Raw genomic sequence first — 18,333 nt, forward strand, 5'->3', positions numbered from 1 at the left:
CCACGCATGCGTCAAATCATTACGACGCGTGCAGGGAATCCCTTTGGACGAATGGATCCGGTAAGTCTGTACAGACGAGCGGATCCATCCGTTGGAATGGATTCCAGCAGATGGATTTGTTGTGCAGCACAGCAAATATCCGATCTGCTGGAATCCATCCCAGAGGAGATTTCTCCGCGGAAACAGATCCGCTGGCGTGTACACACCATAGGATCTATCCGCAGAAACCCATTTGCTGGGATTTATCTGCGGATGGATTCTATCGTGTGTACGGGGCCTAAGAGTTCGCTTGACTTGGCTCTCCTTCTTCTGGCCGGAGGAGAGTTGTGCAGTACAAGCATCAATATTTCATAAGAGAGAGAGAGATAAGTACTGGTAAATAAGGAACACTGGGCCAGATTCATAAAGAATTGCCCAGGCGCAGCGTATCAGAGATACGCTACGCCGCCGTATCTTACCTGGCGCATTTTCGAATCCAGGAAGATTTCGCGCCGTAAGTTACGGCGGCGTAGTGTATTTCTTGGCGCGTATTTCAAATTGGGCGGGTAGGGGGCGTGATTCATTTAAATGAAGCGCGTCCCCGCGCCGATTGAAATGCGCATGCTCCGTTTTGAAATTTCTTGCCGTGCTTTGCGCGAAATGACGTAATTTTTTGAACTTCGACGTGCGTTACGTCCTTTACTATTCACGGACGACTTACGCAAAAACAAAAATTGTAAATTCGACGCGGGAACAACGGCCATACTTTAACATGGCAAGTCTATCTATACGCCACAGAATAGCAGCTTTAACTATACGCCGGGAAAAGCCGACTAGCGACGACGTAAGAGAATGCGACGACCGCGCGTACCTTCGTGGATCGCCGTAAAAAGCTAATTAGCATACCCGACGCAGAAAACGACGCAAACTCCACCCAGCGGGCGCCAAAGTATTGCACCTACGATCCGCCTGTCGGATCGAAGCCAGAAGCCGTTGTATCTTGGTTTGAGGATTCAAACTAAAGATACGACGCGGCAAATTTGAAAGTACACCGGAGTATCAGTAGATACGCCGGCGTACTCTCACTGTGAATCTGGCCCAATGTCTTTGTCTTCATCCTTTCATAGCCTAAGCCTAGTACCTGCGTTCAATATCTTTTTTCATACTTTTTTACCTTAAGTTGTACTTTCCATTTCAGTGTAGCTTGTGTCATGCAATATTCTCTTTTTGTTCTACCCTTTATAGATCATAGAGTTATCAGTATCTCCTTTTGTCTTCAGGCATGTCTCATAATCAATATTACAAGCTTGTCAGTCCAATAATAGATAAAGAATATAGTAAAAAGACTGCAGTAAAATCTAACATTAGGTGCAGACAGCAGAGGTGAAAGAAGACTGCATTGGTTTTTTATTTCCTATTGCATGAAGGCCACAGAAATAATATTTGCATCAAATATTTACTAAAATATCTCAATGTAATTAAAAAAATAAAATGTACATCATATACAGTATATTGTTTGTAGTATCGTCTTACTTAAACTGCTATGTTAAAGCTATTGACAGACTGAATCATATATGTCCTTTTTGATTTTGCCAATGGCTCTACTTTAAATGCCCATCACAGCAGATTAGGCTGAAAATAAGGTTGACAGCAGATGTGCATCCATCATCTTCTATTCCCTCTTTGGAGTTATAGCTTAATTTTCAGATAAATAAATAATGTCTTAATACAAGTAGCATAGATATTCCTGCTTAAAGTGATATTAAAGGCAAAAAAAACTGGTATACTTACCTGCTCTGTGCAATGGTTTTGCACAGATCAGGGATGATTCTCCTCTTCTCTGGCCCCCGCTGGCGTTCCTGGACCTTACCTCCAGCTGAGTGCCCTTCAGAGCAAGCAGCTTGCAATGGGGGCACCCAAGCAGGCTCGCTCTTTGGCTACTTTTCTTTGTGTCCATTCACACACAGAAGCGTGGCTTGACCCCGCCCCCTCTCTATCTTCATTGGCTCACTGGCTGTGAACAAGAAGCCAATTAGAAGGAAGAGTCAGGCCGAGGCTCTCATGCACATCCCTGGATCACAATGGGGCTCAGGTAAGTATTGGGGGGGCTGCTGAACAGAGGTTTTTTACCTTTATGCATAGGATTCATGAAGGTAAAAAACCTTGAGCCCTTAGAACCACTTTAAATCTTGGTGTGCTTTGTGTATTTCTTCCAGATGTGTGCAGTCATCCAGTGTGAAACTTTGTCTCTGTTCAGGAGCTTCCTGTAATAAAGACTGGTCACTGCTGCTCTCTTTTCTTGTGCAGGGTGTCTTGTCTCCGCCCCTTCCTGTAATTTTCTGCAGGCAGCATGTCGTGAGAGGAGCCTGCTGGGAAACTCCCATAGCTCTGCTGCCTGCTCAGGCTATATACAGCACAGTGATGATGTCACTGCTACTTTTACAAGATAATATTTGAGTTTGCATTTGGTGCACACAAAGTTCATATATATCCTTTGTGGCTATATTTAGAAATATATAAAAAGTGGTCCATTGAGTCTGCTTATTTTTTTTTTAAATATTCTTTATTTATATTTCAAAGGAAGAAAAGGATGTACAGGTAATGCATTGCGTCATTTTCCATCACATATACATATATATATATATATATAAATACAGATAATTTCTCATCAAATCTTACATTTACATAGCCCAGCCCTTGGTTGTATGGCCTCCTTGTCTTGACTTCAGATGTCCCTCTGAGTCTCGTTAATTGTATTCTTTAAATATCAATGTGTTACCCACTCATCCCTCTTGTTTTCCCCCTATATAACCTCCCCTTCCCCAAATCAATATCTAAAGCAACCTCATTACCTCCTCAACCTAACAAAACAATCAAACCAACCCCCCAAAAAAATAAAAAATAAAATAAAAAAATCCCCCTTTCCCCCACCCTCCGCCCTCTCCTCCCACTCTCCAGGTCACCTCTCCCGTTGAAAGGGTCGGGCCTCCAAACTATACTATAAGCCAGGTGGACTTATTCCCCAACAATCTCTTCCCTTCTTCTGAATATACAAATACATTCCATGATGTCCAGGTTTTGTTATATTGCTCTTTTCTTTATTGGGCCGAGAGCACCAAGTCCTCTATGGCCCCCACAATTCTAACCCTATTAAGCCATTCTGCAATCGACGGTGGCCTAGGCTTTTTCCAATTTTGAGCAATACCTGCCTTGGCCTCGTTAATCAGATGACACATACGGGATGACGCTGCTCTGTGATGGTCTGGTAAGTCGCGTGGTCACCACCTGATGCATTTCGTCATCCCGTCTTCCGAGGGCGTGGTCACACAACGTGACTCGTCATTTAAGTGTACACAGCGTTTGCTGAGTACAATCCTGAGATGTGGGTGTAGACCAGTCCGATGACGCACGTGATGATGCATGAGTAAGCACTGTCCCTTTTTCCAGTATTTAAATGTCGAGTCGTGTTGTGTGGCCACGCCCTCTGAAGACTGAATGATGAAACGCATCAGTACGTGATTATGCGACTTACCAAACCATCACAGAGCAGCAGCATCCCGGGACTCATCAAGGGGGGAGGATCGTATCAAGAGCTTCCACCTGGCAATGAGCTACTGTGAATGATAGGCTGGATTTTTATCTTGATTTTTGAAAGCATATTTTATGCAGGGGAGTTGATTGCATAATAAACAATTTTACACTATGGAAGGCATCCCCTTGTATCCTTACATGCTACACCCATCCTGTGAGAACGGATCCTGTTAAGGAGAGCTGATTACCTGGTAACACGGAGCTGACAGGCTGTTGGAAAGAATTTACAGGCACTTGTTACTCTTACCTCTGGTAAACATATTCACAAAAGGGGGAGCACAAGGTGGAGTAGTGTATGACTCACTATCCGAGGATATATATATATATATTTTTCTGCAAAAGAAGCTTACAACTATATTTGTATTTTTTGAACTGTATACACAGGATTGCTAATTGGAGGAGCGGGCTGATCACACTTCTCTTTTGCATGCCAGCTCTGGCTGTATGTTTAGGGTCTTTTTCAGGTTTTCTTCTAAGATTGCCCTGTATTTGGCTCCATAAATCTTCCCATCAACTCTGACCAGCTCCCCTGTTCCTGCTAAAGAAAAGCATCCCCACAACATGAGTTGCTGCCACCACCATGTTTCACGGTGGGGATGGTGTGTTCAGGGTGATGTGCAGTGTTCGTTTTCTGCCACACAGCGTTTTTGCTTTTAGGCCAGAGTTTTGGTCTCATCTGACCAGAGCACCTTCTTCCACATGTTTGCTGTGTCCCCCACATGGCTTCTCGCAAATTGCAAACAGGACTTCTTATGGCTTTCTTTCAACAATGACTTTTTTTGCCGCTCTTCCATAAAGGCCAGATTTGTGGAGTGCATGACTAATAGTTGTCCTGTGGACAGATTCTCCCACCTGAGCTGTAGATCTCTGCAGCTCCTTCAGAGTTACCATAGATCTCTTGGCTGCTTTTCTGATTAATGCTCTTCTTGCCCGGCCTGTCAGTTTAGGTGATTAGGTGTTCAAAACTTGGGATATTTAGTTTATACCCTAACCCTGCTCCACAACTTTATCCCTTACCTGGCTGGTGTGTTCCTTGGCCTTCATGTGCTGTTTGTGCACAAAGGTTCTCTAACAAACCTATGAGGGCTTCACAGAACAGCTGTGTTTTTATACTGAGATTATTTTACACACATGTGGGCTCTATTTACTAATTAGGTGACTTCTGAAGGAAATTGGTTTCACTATCTGTAAAAAATTATATATATATATATATATATATATATATATATATATATATATATATATATATATATATATATATATATATATATATATATATATATATATATATATATTATTTTCCTTCCACTTCACAATTACTTTAGATTTTTGGTTGTAACATGACTAATTGTGAAAAATTTCAGGGGGTATGAATACCTTTTCAATGCACTGTATACATTTGTTACTCCCCTATTGGGAACAAACCCCTTACATCTCTCGTGGTCCTACATCTCTCTCACCATATGGGGCAGTTTGTGAAATATAAATATATTGCAAGTCTGCCCACAAAGATGGTTGTCAATCTTGCTTGAATAGTGCATGTGAAAGAGACACAGGCTTTCCCAAGATGGTGCCTGGAGCCCATGACAGAGGATATAACAGTCCTCTGCCTAACTTTCACTAGTGCTCAGCACACAAAGCAGTCATGTAAACAGAACGATCCTGGGTACAAAGTCTTATCCTGCATCACTCTGCAACGCAGCTCAGAGAAGCAGGGAGCAGAAGAAAGTCCATTGTTTGACCTTCTTGCTACAGCCTGTTACATACTTGCACATTATGGCAAGAGTCCACCAGCCTGAAAATGTTATTTTCTGCTTCAAGGCAGTGAATGATGCCATGCACAGATAGTACAAGAATGCTACAGAGGGTGGAAATGCTACTATATCTATTACAGTTTGTATAAATAGTATTGTGAAAAGGTGAGGACATTTATCAGACCTCATTCAGATGATGTCACTTTTGATGTGTAAGTAAATTTATCAGCAGACATGAAGAAGCCTGGACTGTTTCTACTTTCTATATTATTGTCTAAACTAGCAGATTGTCTTGAAAGCCTGCACCTGCTTTTCTAAGCATATAGCAGTACCGTATCTATCTATCTATCTATCTATCTATCTATCTATCTATCTATGCAACCATCCATCTATCCCATAATATATGTGCTATATATGTGCTATGTACTTTATCATTAAAGCGATTGTAAAGCTTTGTTTTTGTTTTTTAATATCATACCATTTTATACTCACCTGCTCTGTACAATTGTACTGCACAGAGTGGCCCCTAACTTCCTTATCTGGAGTTCTCCAGTGGTGATCGATCTTGGCTGCTTCTCTGTGTGCCACCATAAGAAGCCGCTTTCTATGGGGGCGCACTCGCTGGCTCGCTCCCGGAGGAACCCTGGGTGCTTGAGGTTAAGTGATACAGCCTCCTCTGCAACCCTCCTGAACTTAACACGCATTTAACCTTGTGGTGTGATGGTAGTTTTATGTAGTGGTACCCAATGTAGGGGTTGCTGAAAGTTGTGATCCAACTGTCACCCTGCCCAGCCCGACATTCAATTCACAATTACCCTGGAATCAATGAACCGTCCATATACTTTTTTTTTTATATTTATTGAGAGATTTGAACTTGGATAGGGATAGGTATATATGGGATGCCCAGTAGAATTTCAGAACAGTAAATTTGGGACATAACTATGTACACTCTTTGTACAAGACACTTCTCCAAACTCCTCCTGGACAACACTTGCTTTTAGGCTGCATTCACACCTAGGCGTTGGCGTTACCAGGCGTTTTTACGCGCGTTTTTTTTGCGCGTTTTGGTGCGCGTTTGCGCGCGTTTGTGCGCGTTTGCGCGCGTTTGAGCAGAGCGACGTCCAGCGTTTTTTGTTTTTTTTTGACCAATAGTAAAATAGATCACCTCTGTCATCATTTGTTGCTATGTGAAAGGTTTTTTTTTCCTCTTCCTGGGTGATAATTCCTCTTCCGGGTCATCCTTGTGCTTCTGACTCCATTGTGAAAATGAGTGATGACGAGATGGCTTTGTTCATGGCAGCAGCCACTGCTAGCCAATATCTTGTAAACGAGAGGCAGAGAAAAAGGAAGAGGCAACGCAGATTTTGGATACACCCCGTCATTGCTGATCGGGAAGAAAGAGGGCAATTTTGGGTGATGTACCAAGACCTCCGTGACCATGAAGACAAATTTCTGGACTACACCAGAATGTCCATAAAAAGGTTAGTAAAAAATGATCTGGAATCATTTATTTTTTACATTGTACCATTTGGGTTGCCACCTTTTCTTCAAGTCAAACATGTACACTTCTGCGGTGCACAACTATTTTTTTTAATACTATGAACTATACATATATTTTGTTAGTATTTAACATTTCTAATCATATGAATATAATAAAAATAGTCCCCTTTCCATTGCAGTGCACAGAGTTCCCCCTTTACATTAGAGTCCACAGAGTTCCCCCTTTACATTAGAGTCCACAAAGTTCCCCCTTTACATTACAGTGCACAGAGTCCCCCTTTACATTACAGTGCACAGAGTCCCCCTTTACATTACAGTGCACAGAATCCCCCTTTACATTACAGTGCACAGAGTCCCCCTTTACATCACAGTCACCCTTTTGCATCTCAACTCCCAGATTTCCCTTTCACTGTATGGGTTAACCAACATAATCTGATTGAAGCGAGACCTCAAGATACTCAGACATAAGGGATGCTCTGTGAACCATGATCTAAGGGGGAAACCGAGATCTCTGATGTACGGAGAGGACTCCAATGTGAGAACTCTGATTTTTCCTAGTGTACTCACCAAGAGGCAGGATAGAGAAAGGGGGTGGGTGCTTCTGTTAGACAGCGATGGAGGGTGAGCTCACTCACCCCTTGGCAGATAGCACATCTCATCCTGGTATATCTGTGGCTGCTGGGTTGTAAGTTTTCATCCCCTGCAGCCATTAACCCTGCTGGAAATCCATATTCTGGTCAGAAAAATCTGTCAGAGTGTCAGGCAGTCTGAAACCCGGACACATGATTCCAAACCCGAACTGTTCTGGCGAATCCCGGAAAGGTGGCAACCCTAGTACCAATCCATTGCCAATTTTAAATTTCATTTTCCTTTACAGCTTTGATGAGTTGCTGGAATTGTTGATCAACAGATTGCAGAGGATGGACACCTACTTCCGCAACTGTATCCCCCCTGTGGAGCGACTTATCATAACACTGAGGTAATTTTTTTTTTTTTTTTTTTTTTTTAATCTAAAGCTCTACATTTATTTTATTATCTCTGTTTTTCTTTTAATCATCTTTTATTTGATTTTAAACAACAAGGAAAACAGAGATTCACGAGTACAATCCAAAGAAAAGAAAGAAAAGAAACCAAACCCGAGGGGTATTCCTCTGGCTTAACCCCCTTTGATCACATATAACAGAAATATCCATTTAATTACCCATGGAAAGAGAACGGACATTTCAAAAACCATTTCCCCATCAAATTATTCTTAATTTATAACCAGGGGAAGGAAAAACAAGTTTCATTTTAAATATTCTTATATTAGATGGGACCCTCACCCCACAAAAGTCGGGGCTCTAACCCTGGTAACACCTTTATTATCCCGTTTCGGTTTCGTCCCCTTCATAGCGGGGATCCAAAATCCCGCCATGATTGGGACATTTCCCCTGTATCTCCTTGTTTACTTTATTTAACCCCCCCCCAATCCCCAAGCCGTCCCCAATACCCATTAAGCCCAAAGAAACAGAAAAGAAAGAAAGAGAAAAAAAAAAAAAAAAAAAGAACCAGCGCCCCTGTCTGTCTCTCCCCCACGGACAGCAGTCATCCCCCCTTCAGTTTGCATCCATCAAGGCTTTCCCCTCCTCCGAATATCTGAATATGTTCCATTCCGCCCATGTTTCCAAGTAAACCCTCCGCTTCTGCCTTGAGGTCCATACTATGTCCTCCATTCTATTCAAGTTTTCAACTCTATTAAGCCACATCTTAATGGATGGGGCCCTTGTCTGTTTCCACAGCCCTGGAATACAGGCCCGGGCCGCATTCAGAAGATGACACACCACTGATTTCCTGTAACGCCTTACTGAAATTCCAACATCCTGAAGTATGAAAAAAGACCACTCAATTGGTAATTGTTCCCTACTAAATCTTTGTGTAATTTCCCGGACCCTTCTCCAGTAGCTTAAAATCTTAGGACAGGCCCAAAAGATATGCATTAGGGTTCCTCCTTCTTGCCCACACCTCCAACATCTGTCTGTCATGTCTGGGAAACATTTACTCAAGATCTCGGGGGTCCGGTACCAGTGAGACAAGATTTTATAATTCATCTCTTGTGTCTTTATACACATAGATGTTTGGAAAATATTCCCTATTATCTTGGTTTTTTGATCTTCTGTAAAGGGTCTTCCTAGTTCCCGTTCCCATTTATTAAAAAAGGGCAACTGAGAGTCCACTGATGGAGTATTAAGTAACGTACTGATTCTTGAGAGGGAGTGCCGTAAAGTCCCCTGCCCGCTGCAATACCTCTCAAACATTGTCAGACTTCGGCAGTATCTAGCTGGTGGTTTTAGAGTGTCTAAGAAGTGGTACAATTGTAAGGATCTCCAAAAGTCTAGTTGGTAGGGCAAGTCTTTCCTCTCCATTTCCTGCCTGGGGATCCAAGCGCCCTCCCTCAAGAAATGCGATGCTTGAAACCACCCCTGTTCCATTAACTTACTAAAGGGGCCGTTCAATGACCCTGGTACAAACTGCGGATTTCCCAAGATAGGAAAAAGGGGTGAGTCCTCCGTCGATAGTACCCCCCTTACAAATAGCTTATGTGCCACCCGCAAGGTGGGTCCTATCAGTGGATGTCTTTTCATTTCTATTGGGAGAGTCCGGTAGCACCATGCTGCCCGCTGTAGGACACTGTCACATTGGTCCTGCTCTAGCCCCGGCCATAGCTTTTCTCCAGTATGTCGGCTCCAGTCAATAAGTCGACCCAGTAATGTTGCTTGGTAATATCTAAAAATATCTGGGGCCGCAATTCCTCCGTCCCGTTTGGCCAGTGATATAATATGAGCCTTAATTCTTGGGCGTTTATTTGCCCAAATAAATTTATTAATGAGAGCCTGTGTCCGCCTGAAGAAAGATCTGGGTATTGCTATCGGGAGGGTCTGAAAGAGGTACAAAAATTTAGGTAATATACTCATTTTAATTATGCTTGATCTCCCCAGCCACGAATGAAACCCCCTGTGCCATCCATCCAGGAGGTCCCGTGTTTTGGACAACAGGGGCAAAAAATTAAGTTTAAAAACTTGTGTTAGGTCCGCCGGTATGGAGGTTCCCAAGTATGTAAGGGCAGTATCAGACCATTTAAATTTAAATTTTGATTTCAACATCCTTAATTCTCTCCCCGAGATCGCCACTCCCATCGCCTCCGATTTATCGTAATTAATCTTGAAATTTGACCACTCACCGTACAGACCTAATTCTTGTTCCAAATTGGGGAGGGATTCACTCGGGCTGGTCAAACTGAACATCATGTCATCAGCATAAGCTGAAATTTTATATTCTGTACCTCTCAGAGACACCCCCTTGATATCCGGGTTCAGGCGGATCCTGTTCAATAGTGGTTCAACCGTCAGGGCAAATAAGAGCGGTGACAGGGGGCATCCCTGCCTTGTCCCGTTTGATAGTTTAAAAGGTGGTGACAGTGTTCCATTCACTCTAACCTGTGCCGTTGGTTGCGTGTAATTGCTTGCGATCCACTGCAGCATCTTTCTCCCGAACCCCATGTGCCTTAGCACTGCAAACATAAATTGCCAGTTGATCCGGTCAAATGCTTTCTCTGCATCTGTACCTAAAAAGACACATGGGGTTCGGGTGGTGCCTACCAGATGGATCAAGTTCATAGTCTTGACTGTATTGTCTCGGGCTTCCCGCAACTGCACGAATCCCACCTGATCTTTATGGACAAGCCCTGGTATGTTCTGCTGTATCCGCCCCGCCAAGACCTTGGCAAAGAGCTTCAGGTCTTCGTTCAACAACGAAATTGGTCTATAGCTCCCACATTGGGAGGGGTCCTTTCCTTCTTTAGGAATCACCGCTATCACCGCCTTTAATGACTCGCTATGAAAAGCGCCTGCTTCCCCTAGACCGTTAAATAGATTTACCATAAATGGACCCAGTTCAGGCATAAAGGTTTTATAATATTGAGTGGTATATCCGTCCGGCCCTGGTGCCTTTCCTCCCTTCCCCTTTTTCACTACCTGCTGCAATTCGTCCAATGTGATTGGTTTTTCCATTTCCTGGGACATTTCTGGTCTTAGGCTCGGGATACCTGAGGTTGCTATGTAGTTACCCATTTCCGCCTGGTCCTTAGGGTTTGTTTGTAAATTATATAGGGAGTTGTAAAAATCCCCAAACCTCCCTGCTATCTCTCTAGGCAGCACAATTTTCTCCCCCTCTGTACCTTGGATCGACGGGATATAGGTTTTAGTTTGTTGTTCCTTTAATGCACTAGCTAGTTGTTTTCCACTTTTATTACCGAATTCGTAATTCTGCCTTCTACCATTTTGAATTGCCCATTTAGCCCTCTGTAAAAGTAATTCAGTAATTTCTCTCCGAGCTGCCCTTAGATCACGTTCCAGCGCGGGGTTGGGATTGTGTTTGTGTTTTGTCTCCAGATTTGCCACTTCTGTCATGAGGGTTGTTACCTTCAGCTCTCTCTCTCTTTTTATCCTTGCCCCATGTTTCATTAGAACCCCCCGTATTACCGCCTTATGGGCTTCCCACACCACGCCCATATTACAATTTGGGGTCAAATTAGCCTCAAAATACCACCTCAGTTCCTTCCGCACATCTTCTAATACAGCCACCTCCTGCAATAGGCTTTCATTCAATCTCCAGGGCCCCCTCCCTCCTAACCCCGAGTCTCCCAACGTATATTTTAAGACAATTGGTGCATGTAATCTCACCGATTACTACCTCCTTTACAGAGTGCAACTGGTTATGTGGGATAAAATAATAATCTATACGTGAATAGCTCTTATGCGGGATGGAGTAGAAAGAATAGTCTCGCTCCCCTGGATGCGTCAGTCTCCATACATCTGTCAACCTTGCCTGTTGCAGCATCTGCTGAACTCTCTTCCGAGTCCCCCCCATAACTGATGAACCACCCGAGGATGTGTCTAGCTTTGGGTCAAGTGGCATATTCAAATCTCCACCCATTATCAACTGTCCTTCCTGGAATCCTGCCAGTTTATCTAGGAACCTTCTCAAAAAACGGTCTTGGTATATATTGGGGGAGTAAAAAGTGGCAAGGGTTATTACCCTGCCACCTATATTTCCTTTCAGGGCCAGATATTGGCCCCCGGGGTCCACCAAGGATTCTGTCAGTGACCATGGGGTGTTGTTCGATATTAAGATAGACACTCCCCCTCTTTTAGCCTCTGGGTTTGTCGCATGATATACCAGCGGGTAGGGTCTACCTGCAAGAAAAGAGGGTCCCCCTGTCCTAAAATGGGTCTCTTGTACCAAGGCAATGTTACATCCCCTTTTCTTCAAGTCCTGCACTAATATCCTCCTTTTTTCGGGTATATTTAAGCCCTTGGCATTAATTGATATCACTACCAATGGATCCATTTCTAAAGCCAATACAGTCCCTACCGGGGGCACCCAAATATTCCAAAACCTAGGCCACCAAAATATAACACACCGAGAGGTCCGTGGAGGAGATAATCCACACGGGGGAGAGAAAAAAAAAAAAAAAAAACACCCTCAAAAAAAAAAAAAAACTCAAGGGAGAAAAAAAAAAAAAAAAAAAAAAAGGAAGAAATAAATAAACCCTAAACCACCCCCCTAATCTAAGCTGATATCGCCTAGCAACGGGGAGGAGATCTTATACTCCCCCCCCCCAGGGATATCAATAAGCCAAAGCTTCGGACACTCTTAACCCCCTACACCCCCTGAGTGTTGGCCTAACCGGGGGAGATTGCTTGCGCACGCCTCAGTGAGGGATCCTCCTCGTCCCCCTATCCCGCTCCATCTATCCGCCCCTATCAAGGAGTGTAAACAGTTTTCCCCTCTCACTCCCCGTAGCCCTCTCAGGACCTATATCTTCCTCCTAATATAAGAAAGAGGGGAGGGAAGAGGGGGGAAACAGAGGAGGAGAGGGGGAGATCCCCCCAGACCAAAACAGACCAAAAAAAAAAACTTCCAAGTAGAACTGCATCATAGTATTGGATACAAACATTAACCTTGCCTTGTAATATCAACCAGGAATGTCAGCAAAAAAAAAAAAAAAAAAAAAAAGGTAGTGATAATTTCTTCCCCCACCCCTTAGTGCCCCTCCTAATACCATCCCCAGGATACTCCCTTTCCCTAGGTTCCCACTTTTACGCCCTATATTACCCCTGAGACTTAGCCCCCTACAAAGGCCTTTCATATCCGTTATTCTTCCCGGCATTAAGAATAGCAACCGTAATAGTTAGTACTAATTATAGTCACTAAAAATCCATCCCCTTGGTGAATTAATCCAGGCATCCCTGTGCTCCCCCGCCCAGTAAATTCAAAACATTTGCTTTTATCAGTCCCTCTGGCTGAGTTCAGGGTGGGCCCCTACTGACCCTATACTCCCACTAATATCCTCCATCTCCCCCACCCCCCCATATATCCCCGTGCTCATCATGTGATATTCTTTACGACCAGGATCCCAAATAAACTGGATTATAACAGTGTCTTAAAAAAAAAAAAAAAAAAAAAAGAGAACCATTGTTTTATAATACCCCTCGCCCCCTAATGGGAGGGAGGCCCTGGGGAGGCATAAACACCATCCTCCCCCCCTCCCCCCCCAACCTCTACATACTATATTGAGTGACTCCCTCCCACCCTCCCCTCCCATAGCGAGTGATATATCCTCCCCCTCTAATGTAGCCTCCTCCCTAAAACATGCCACCTCTGTGCATTAGGAAAAAATATATATATAAGAATATATATATAATGAAAAATAAAAGGTAAGTGAAGTTTCCCCCCCCCCACCCCTATTACTTATCCCAGCCTTAGGTATCTAATTAAGACACTGATTTCTTGATATCGGCCAAGGAGCATCAAGAAGAAAAGAAAAAAAAGAAAAAAAATTTGGCGCTGCCATTCTACCCGAAATGGCGAGAGGGAAGAAATTATAAACAAATTATGAACAAAGATTATAAATAAAGACAGCTCTCTTCTACTGTCACATCTCAAGACTATAAGTTTAGACCATGCCATATACCATGCTATATATCACTTTTATACGTATTGTAGCGTATTGAGACCTCACGTATCCTATAGTATACTCATCCCTCCCCACCCTCCCCCCTTCCCCCAAAAAAAAAAAAAAAAAAAAAATATACTTGTCATTATATCCTATACCATTAGTGCCCCCCCCACTACTGTACATTATACCTCCCCGCCCCCCCCCACCTAACCCTAACCCCCCCAGAGTCCCCATATTACCTTACCAGCAAATTGCTAGTGTGTTACTCTCGTTTCCCCATCAACCTACCTCGAGAACCTCAAACCTACAAAGCCCCCCAAAAAAAAAGAAAGAAAAAAATGTGACATGACAATATATCATTTATCCATATGTCCATCCGGGCAAGGCAAAAAAAAAAAAAAAAAAAAGTAAACTTTCCTCAAGTTATAACATCCCTTTTAGACCAATGGTAAACCTGACATTTCATTCTCGTGTCCCCCCCCCCCCCCCCCGCCGCTCCTCCAAAGAAAGGAATAAATCAAAAAAAAAAAAAAAAAAAGAAGGAGGAGACCCCGGGAAGTGGGGGGGGGAGCACAAGAAACGAAACCCAAAAAAGGGTAAAAAAAAAGGAAATTAGTCCAGTTCTACTCCATCACCCTCCCCCTCCTCTCCTATTTTAGAGTTACTTAACATCTACAGTTCTGGGGTTCAATTGTAACCAGTCGGGGACCGCAAATGGTTCCGTTTCCAGGAATGTATAAAGTCCTTGGAGGTCGCCCCTTGTACGCAACCAGAAGGATGATTGTCCCTTTTTAATAAGCACTGACATAGGGAACCTCCATCTGTACGACCCTCCCCAGGCCTTCACCCGGTCCAAGACCGGACGGAGCAGCGCTCTTCTGTGGAGGGTGGCGTTAGACAAGTCAGGTAGGATTTTCACGGGGGCTCCCTGGAAATCGATTGAGCTGGCCTCCCATGCCTTTCGAAGGATTGTCTCCCTGTGTGAAAAATAATGTAATCTACAGATCACATCCCGCGGGCGTCTACTGTCCTTTGATTTAGGGCCCAGGGCTCTATGCACTCTGTCCATCTCATAATCTACTGGTTTAGGGTCATTCATCAAATTCTGCAAAATACCCTTAATGATCTCTTGTAAGTCCTCCTGGTCTGCCGGTTCTGGGACTCCCCGAACCCGTATATTGTTGCGACGACTCCTGTCCTGGAGCTCTTCCAATTGTAGTTGCAGAGAGATTGACACATCTCTGTGCATATCTCTCTCGCCCTCTAGTAGCCCCACCCGTGCCTCCAAAGCCTTCAGCCCGCTCTCCCCCGCAGATGTACGGGCCTCTAACTCTTGAATTTCACCCTGCACTTGTTCAAAGTCCCTGGTATGTGCCTCTTCCACTTTAATGATCAAGTCAGTAATGTCGGCCCTAGTGGGGAGAGCTTGGATCAGGGTTTTCAGAACATCGATCTCACTCTTGAGCCCCCCAACCTCTCGTGGGGGGATAGACGCTGGGCCCCCCGGTAAAGCTGCCGGAGAACAAGGGCTCAGTGGGGGAGCCTGTAGAACCTCCATGTCCGATCTAATAGACATTTGGTATTGAGGTACAGTCCTATTGAAGGCACCACTTGTCTGCCCCTTACCGTCCAGTACCCCGCTCTTACCTTCGGGGAGGCGACCCCCCCCCCTGAATTGCAGGGAAGTACCGTTGGATCTCTTGCTGTTCTGTAGGTCTCGATATATGGGTAGTCTGTGGCTGTGCGGTCAGAGCCGCGTTGCGTGATGTCCGACTCTCACGCTGCCTACCCGGGAGCATCCCTTGTGTTCCTTGCTGCTACTGTCTGGTCCCGTAGCCGTAGCCGGGGCTCCCCACGATCCGGGTATTCGGCTCCCCCCTCCTCCAAAGCCACAGTAGCTTTGGGGGGAAAGTCCCAGAAAAGTCCCAGAGATCCGGTGCCGAGAGTATAATTAAATGTTCAGTATTGCTCAGGTGATTTACAGTAACATTAGCTGACAGCTGCCAGGAAGCAGGGTGCCCAATCTGCTGCTTTCCTCTCTTCACGTCTCTCCACGTGGACGCCGAGAGCGTCGGGGGCTGTCAGTGCTGTTTACCCCTGTTTATCCCAGGCAAATACACTTATTTTCCAGACCTGGCAGACCCCCCGTACAGGCGGGTGTCGGCAGGTACGGAGCAGCCAGTAAGCAAGCTGCGCTCAGAGCCTCCACATCCGCCGCTGTGACCCAGCTCCGTCCCGCTCCTCTGTCCTGTCAGCCGCGTCACGCTCCGCTCTCCCGATTCCCGATTCTCCACGTGGGTGGCGCGGTGGGGCTGCTCTGTCTCCACTACTGCCAGTAAGTACTGCACAGGCTGCACGGTCTCTCCTCGTAGCGGCTCTCCTCACGTTCTCCTCTGCAGGGCCAACGGTGTGCGGTCCCCTGGAACCAATAGTTTAGTCCTGGAGCTGTGGAGGACGGGAGCTCACCATCTTACTCCCTCACTCCTCCATGCGCAAGCCACTCCCCCCTAACACTGAGGTAATTTTTATTTAGCGCTTTGAATGTAATACACTCTATTATATATATATATATATATATGTGTAATAAAAACCAAACAAAAATTCTGTAGGAACAAAATTATTTTAATATTTTAATCAACCAAAACATTGGGTCTTTTTTTTTTTATTAGGAAAATATACACAAAGTGCACAAATACACAAAATATACAAAAATGTTTTATACATATTCCTTATTTACAATTGCTGTAAATTTGGGGAGGAGTCCTCTTCCCCGTGCGGTGACATGGCGACCGACAGTGCGTGGGCAAAAGGGGGCCAAGTGGAGGTGGTGCTGTCTTCCCCTGACCAATTGGAAGGTGGTGTTGCTTGTGGTGGTGGTGGTGTTCGTGTTGGGGCATTCCTGAAAGTCGATTGTCTCGGTCGATGTGGGTAATGTGATGTAGGTGTAGTCGTTAACGCAGGGTAAGTAGAAGGTGGTGGGTGGTAAGAAGAAAGTGTTGTAGGAGGCAGAGTACTGTATGTGACAGGTGGTGTTGAGAGATGAGGAAAAGGAGAATGAGGGTGGTAAGAAGAAGGTTGTGTATAAGGAAAAGGATTCAGAGAAGTGTGAGTGGAAGGTGTTGGCACAGGAGGTAAATGAGATAGAGTGGTGGTGAAAGGATGGTGCGCAGAAGTCGGTGGTGGTGTTGGTCGAGGAGGTTGGTCGGAAAGCTGTGGTCCTGTCCAAAGGGTAACGGGTGGTGGGGAGAAATGGGTCGTGGGTGGTGTTGGGACATGCTCGGTCCGTTTATTGGCATATGGGCCATAGGGTGGTGGTGGTTCGGATAAATCGTCAGCTTCTGTCGGGGGTATAAATGTCGAGATGTATCTAGCCGTACAGGACAGCACCACCGCTTGCAGATTTGGGGGAACTTTGTCGATTAGTTCCCCCAGACATTTTGCTACATTTTGGCCATACGATCTATTGCTCATCCGGTCAGACATGTTGGTCATAATGTCCAACATACGATCCAGGGCTGGATCCGGAGCAGGAGCCCTCCTACGCAGAGCACGCGGAGGTCCAATATGCGCAATGTTAACTGGGGGCTGCTCTGCAAGTGGTCTTGTTGCATTAGAATTTGATGCCTCGGAGTGCTGCGGTTCCGGCTCCAGAGTAGCCATCGCTTGATCCCCCGATGCCACGCTCTCTCTGTCCCCTCTCTCTGCCACGCTCTCTCTGTCCCCTCTCTCTGCCACGCTCTCTCTGTCTACTACAGCTGTGGCAGCCTCGTCCCAGCAGCTTTCAGTACTGAAAAAAGAAATCATGTATTAAAAAATAATTTTAAAACATTTGGTTTACCGAGCAAAGTACAGATAATGGTTTACCTCCCCAAATCCAGCACCGGTCTCAGAAACTCCAATTCCTTTGCGTGAACGTATTCTCTCACCGAACATGCTCCACTCCCACTTCGCCGCTGCTCCCGCTGTGCCTTCAGCTGGCGAGCGTAGGCGTCCCTTATACTCTTCCATCTGAGTTTTAGAATTTTCACTGTAAAAAATAAAATAAAATAATATATATTATTTTCTTTGTAGGTATCCATCAACTGGACAATCGATTGCAAGTCTGCATTACTCGTTTCGTATTGGAAGATCTACTGCCAGTTATATAATTCGGGACACCTGCAGTGCCATTTGGGAAGTCCTGAAACCCATTGTGTTTAAAAAACCGGCAGCAGAGGACTGGGAAAAAATTTCCCAAGTATTCTGGGAACGCTGTAACTTTCCGAATTGTCTAGGAGCGATCGATGGGAAACACATCAGGATTGTTAAGCCCATGGCTAGTGGGAGCCAGTATTTCAATTATAAGAAATACTTTTCATTCGTCTTAATGGCTGTGGCTGATGCCAATTATTGCTTTACCTATATTGACATTGGTTCCTATGGAAGTAGTGCAGACTCTGCGATTTTTGGGAACTCCTCTTTTGGGCAATTACTTCGAACAGATGGTCTGGACCTTCCACAAAATAGTCCACT

At 44.8% G+C, this 18,333-nt stretch overlaps 1 protein-coding gene across 1 annotated transcript; it reads right to left on the bottom strand.

Moving 5' to 3' along the window:
- Positions 1-16,529: 16,529 nt before the first annotated feature.
- Positions 16,530-17,905, bottom strand: LOC120932877 (WAS/WASL-interacting protein family member 1-like). The gene is made up of 2 exons (XM_040345682.1): positions 17,686-17,905; positions 16,530-17,608 (listed from the first exon to the last, which is right to left on the bottom strand). Exons 1-2 carry the CDS (start codon positions 17,898-17,900, stop codon positions 16,555-16,557), a joined length of 1,269 nt encoding a protein of 422 aa, XP_040201616.1. The 5' UTR covers positions 17,901-17,905; the 3' UTR covers positions 16,530-16,554.
- Positions 17,906-18,333: the final 428 nt, after the last annotated feature.

The sequence above is a fragment of the Rana temporaria genome, chromosome 3, assembly GCF_905171775.1.
Source record: "Rana temporaria chromosome 3, aRanTem1.1, whole genome shotgun sequence".
Lineage (NCBI taxonomy): Eukaryota > Metazoa > Chordata > Amphibia > Anura > Ranidae > Rana > Rana temporaria.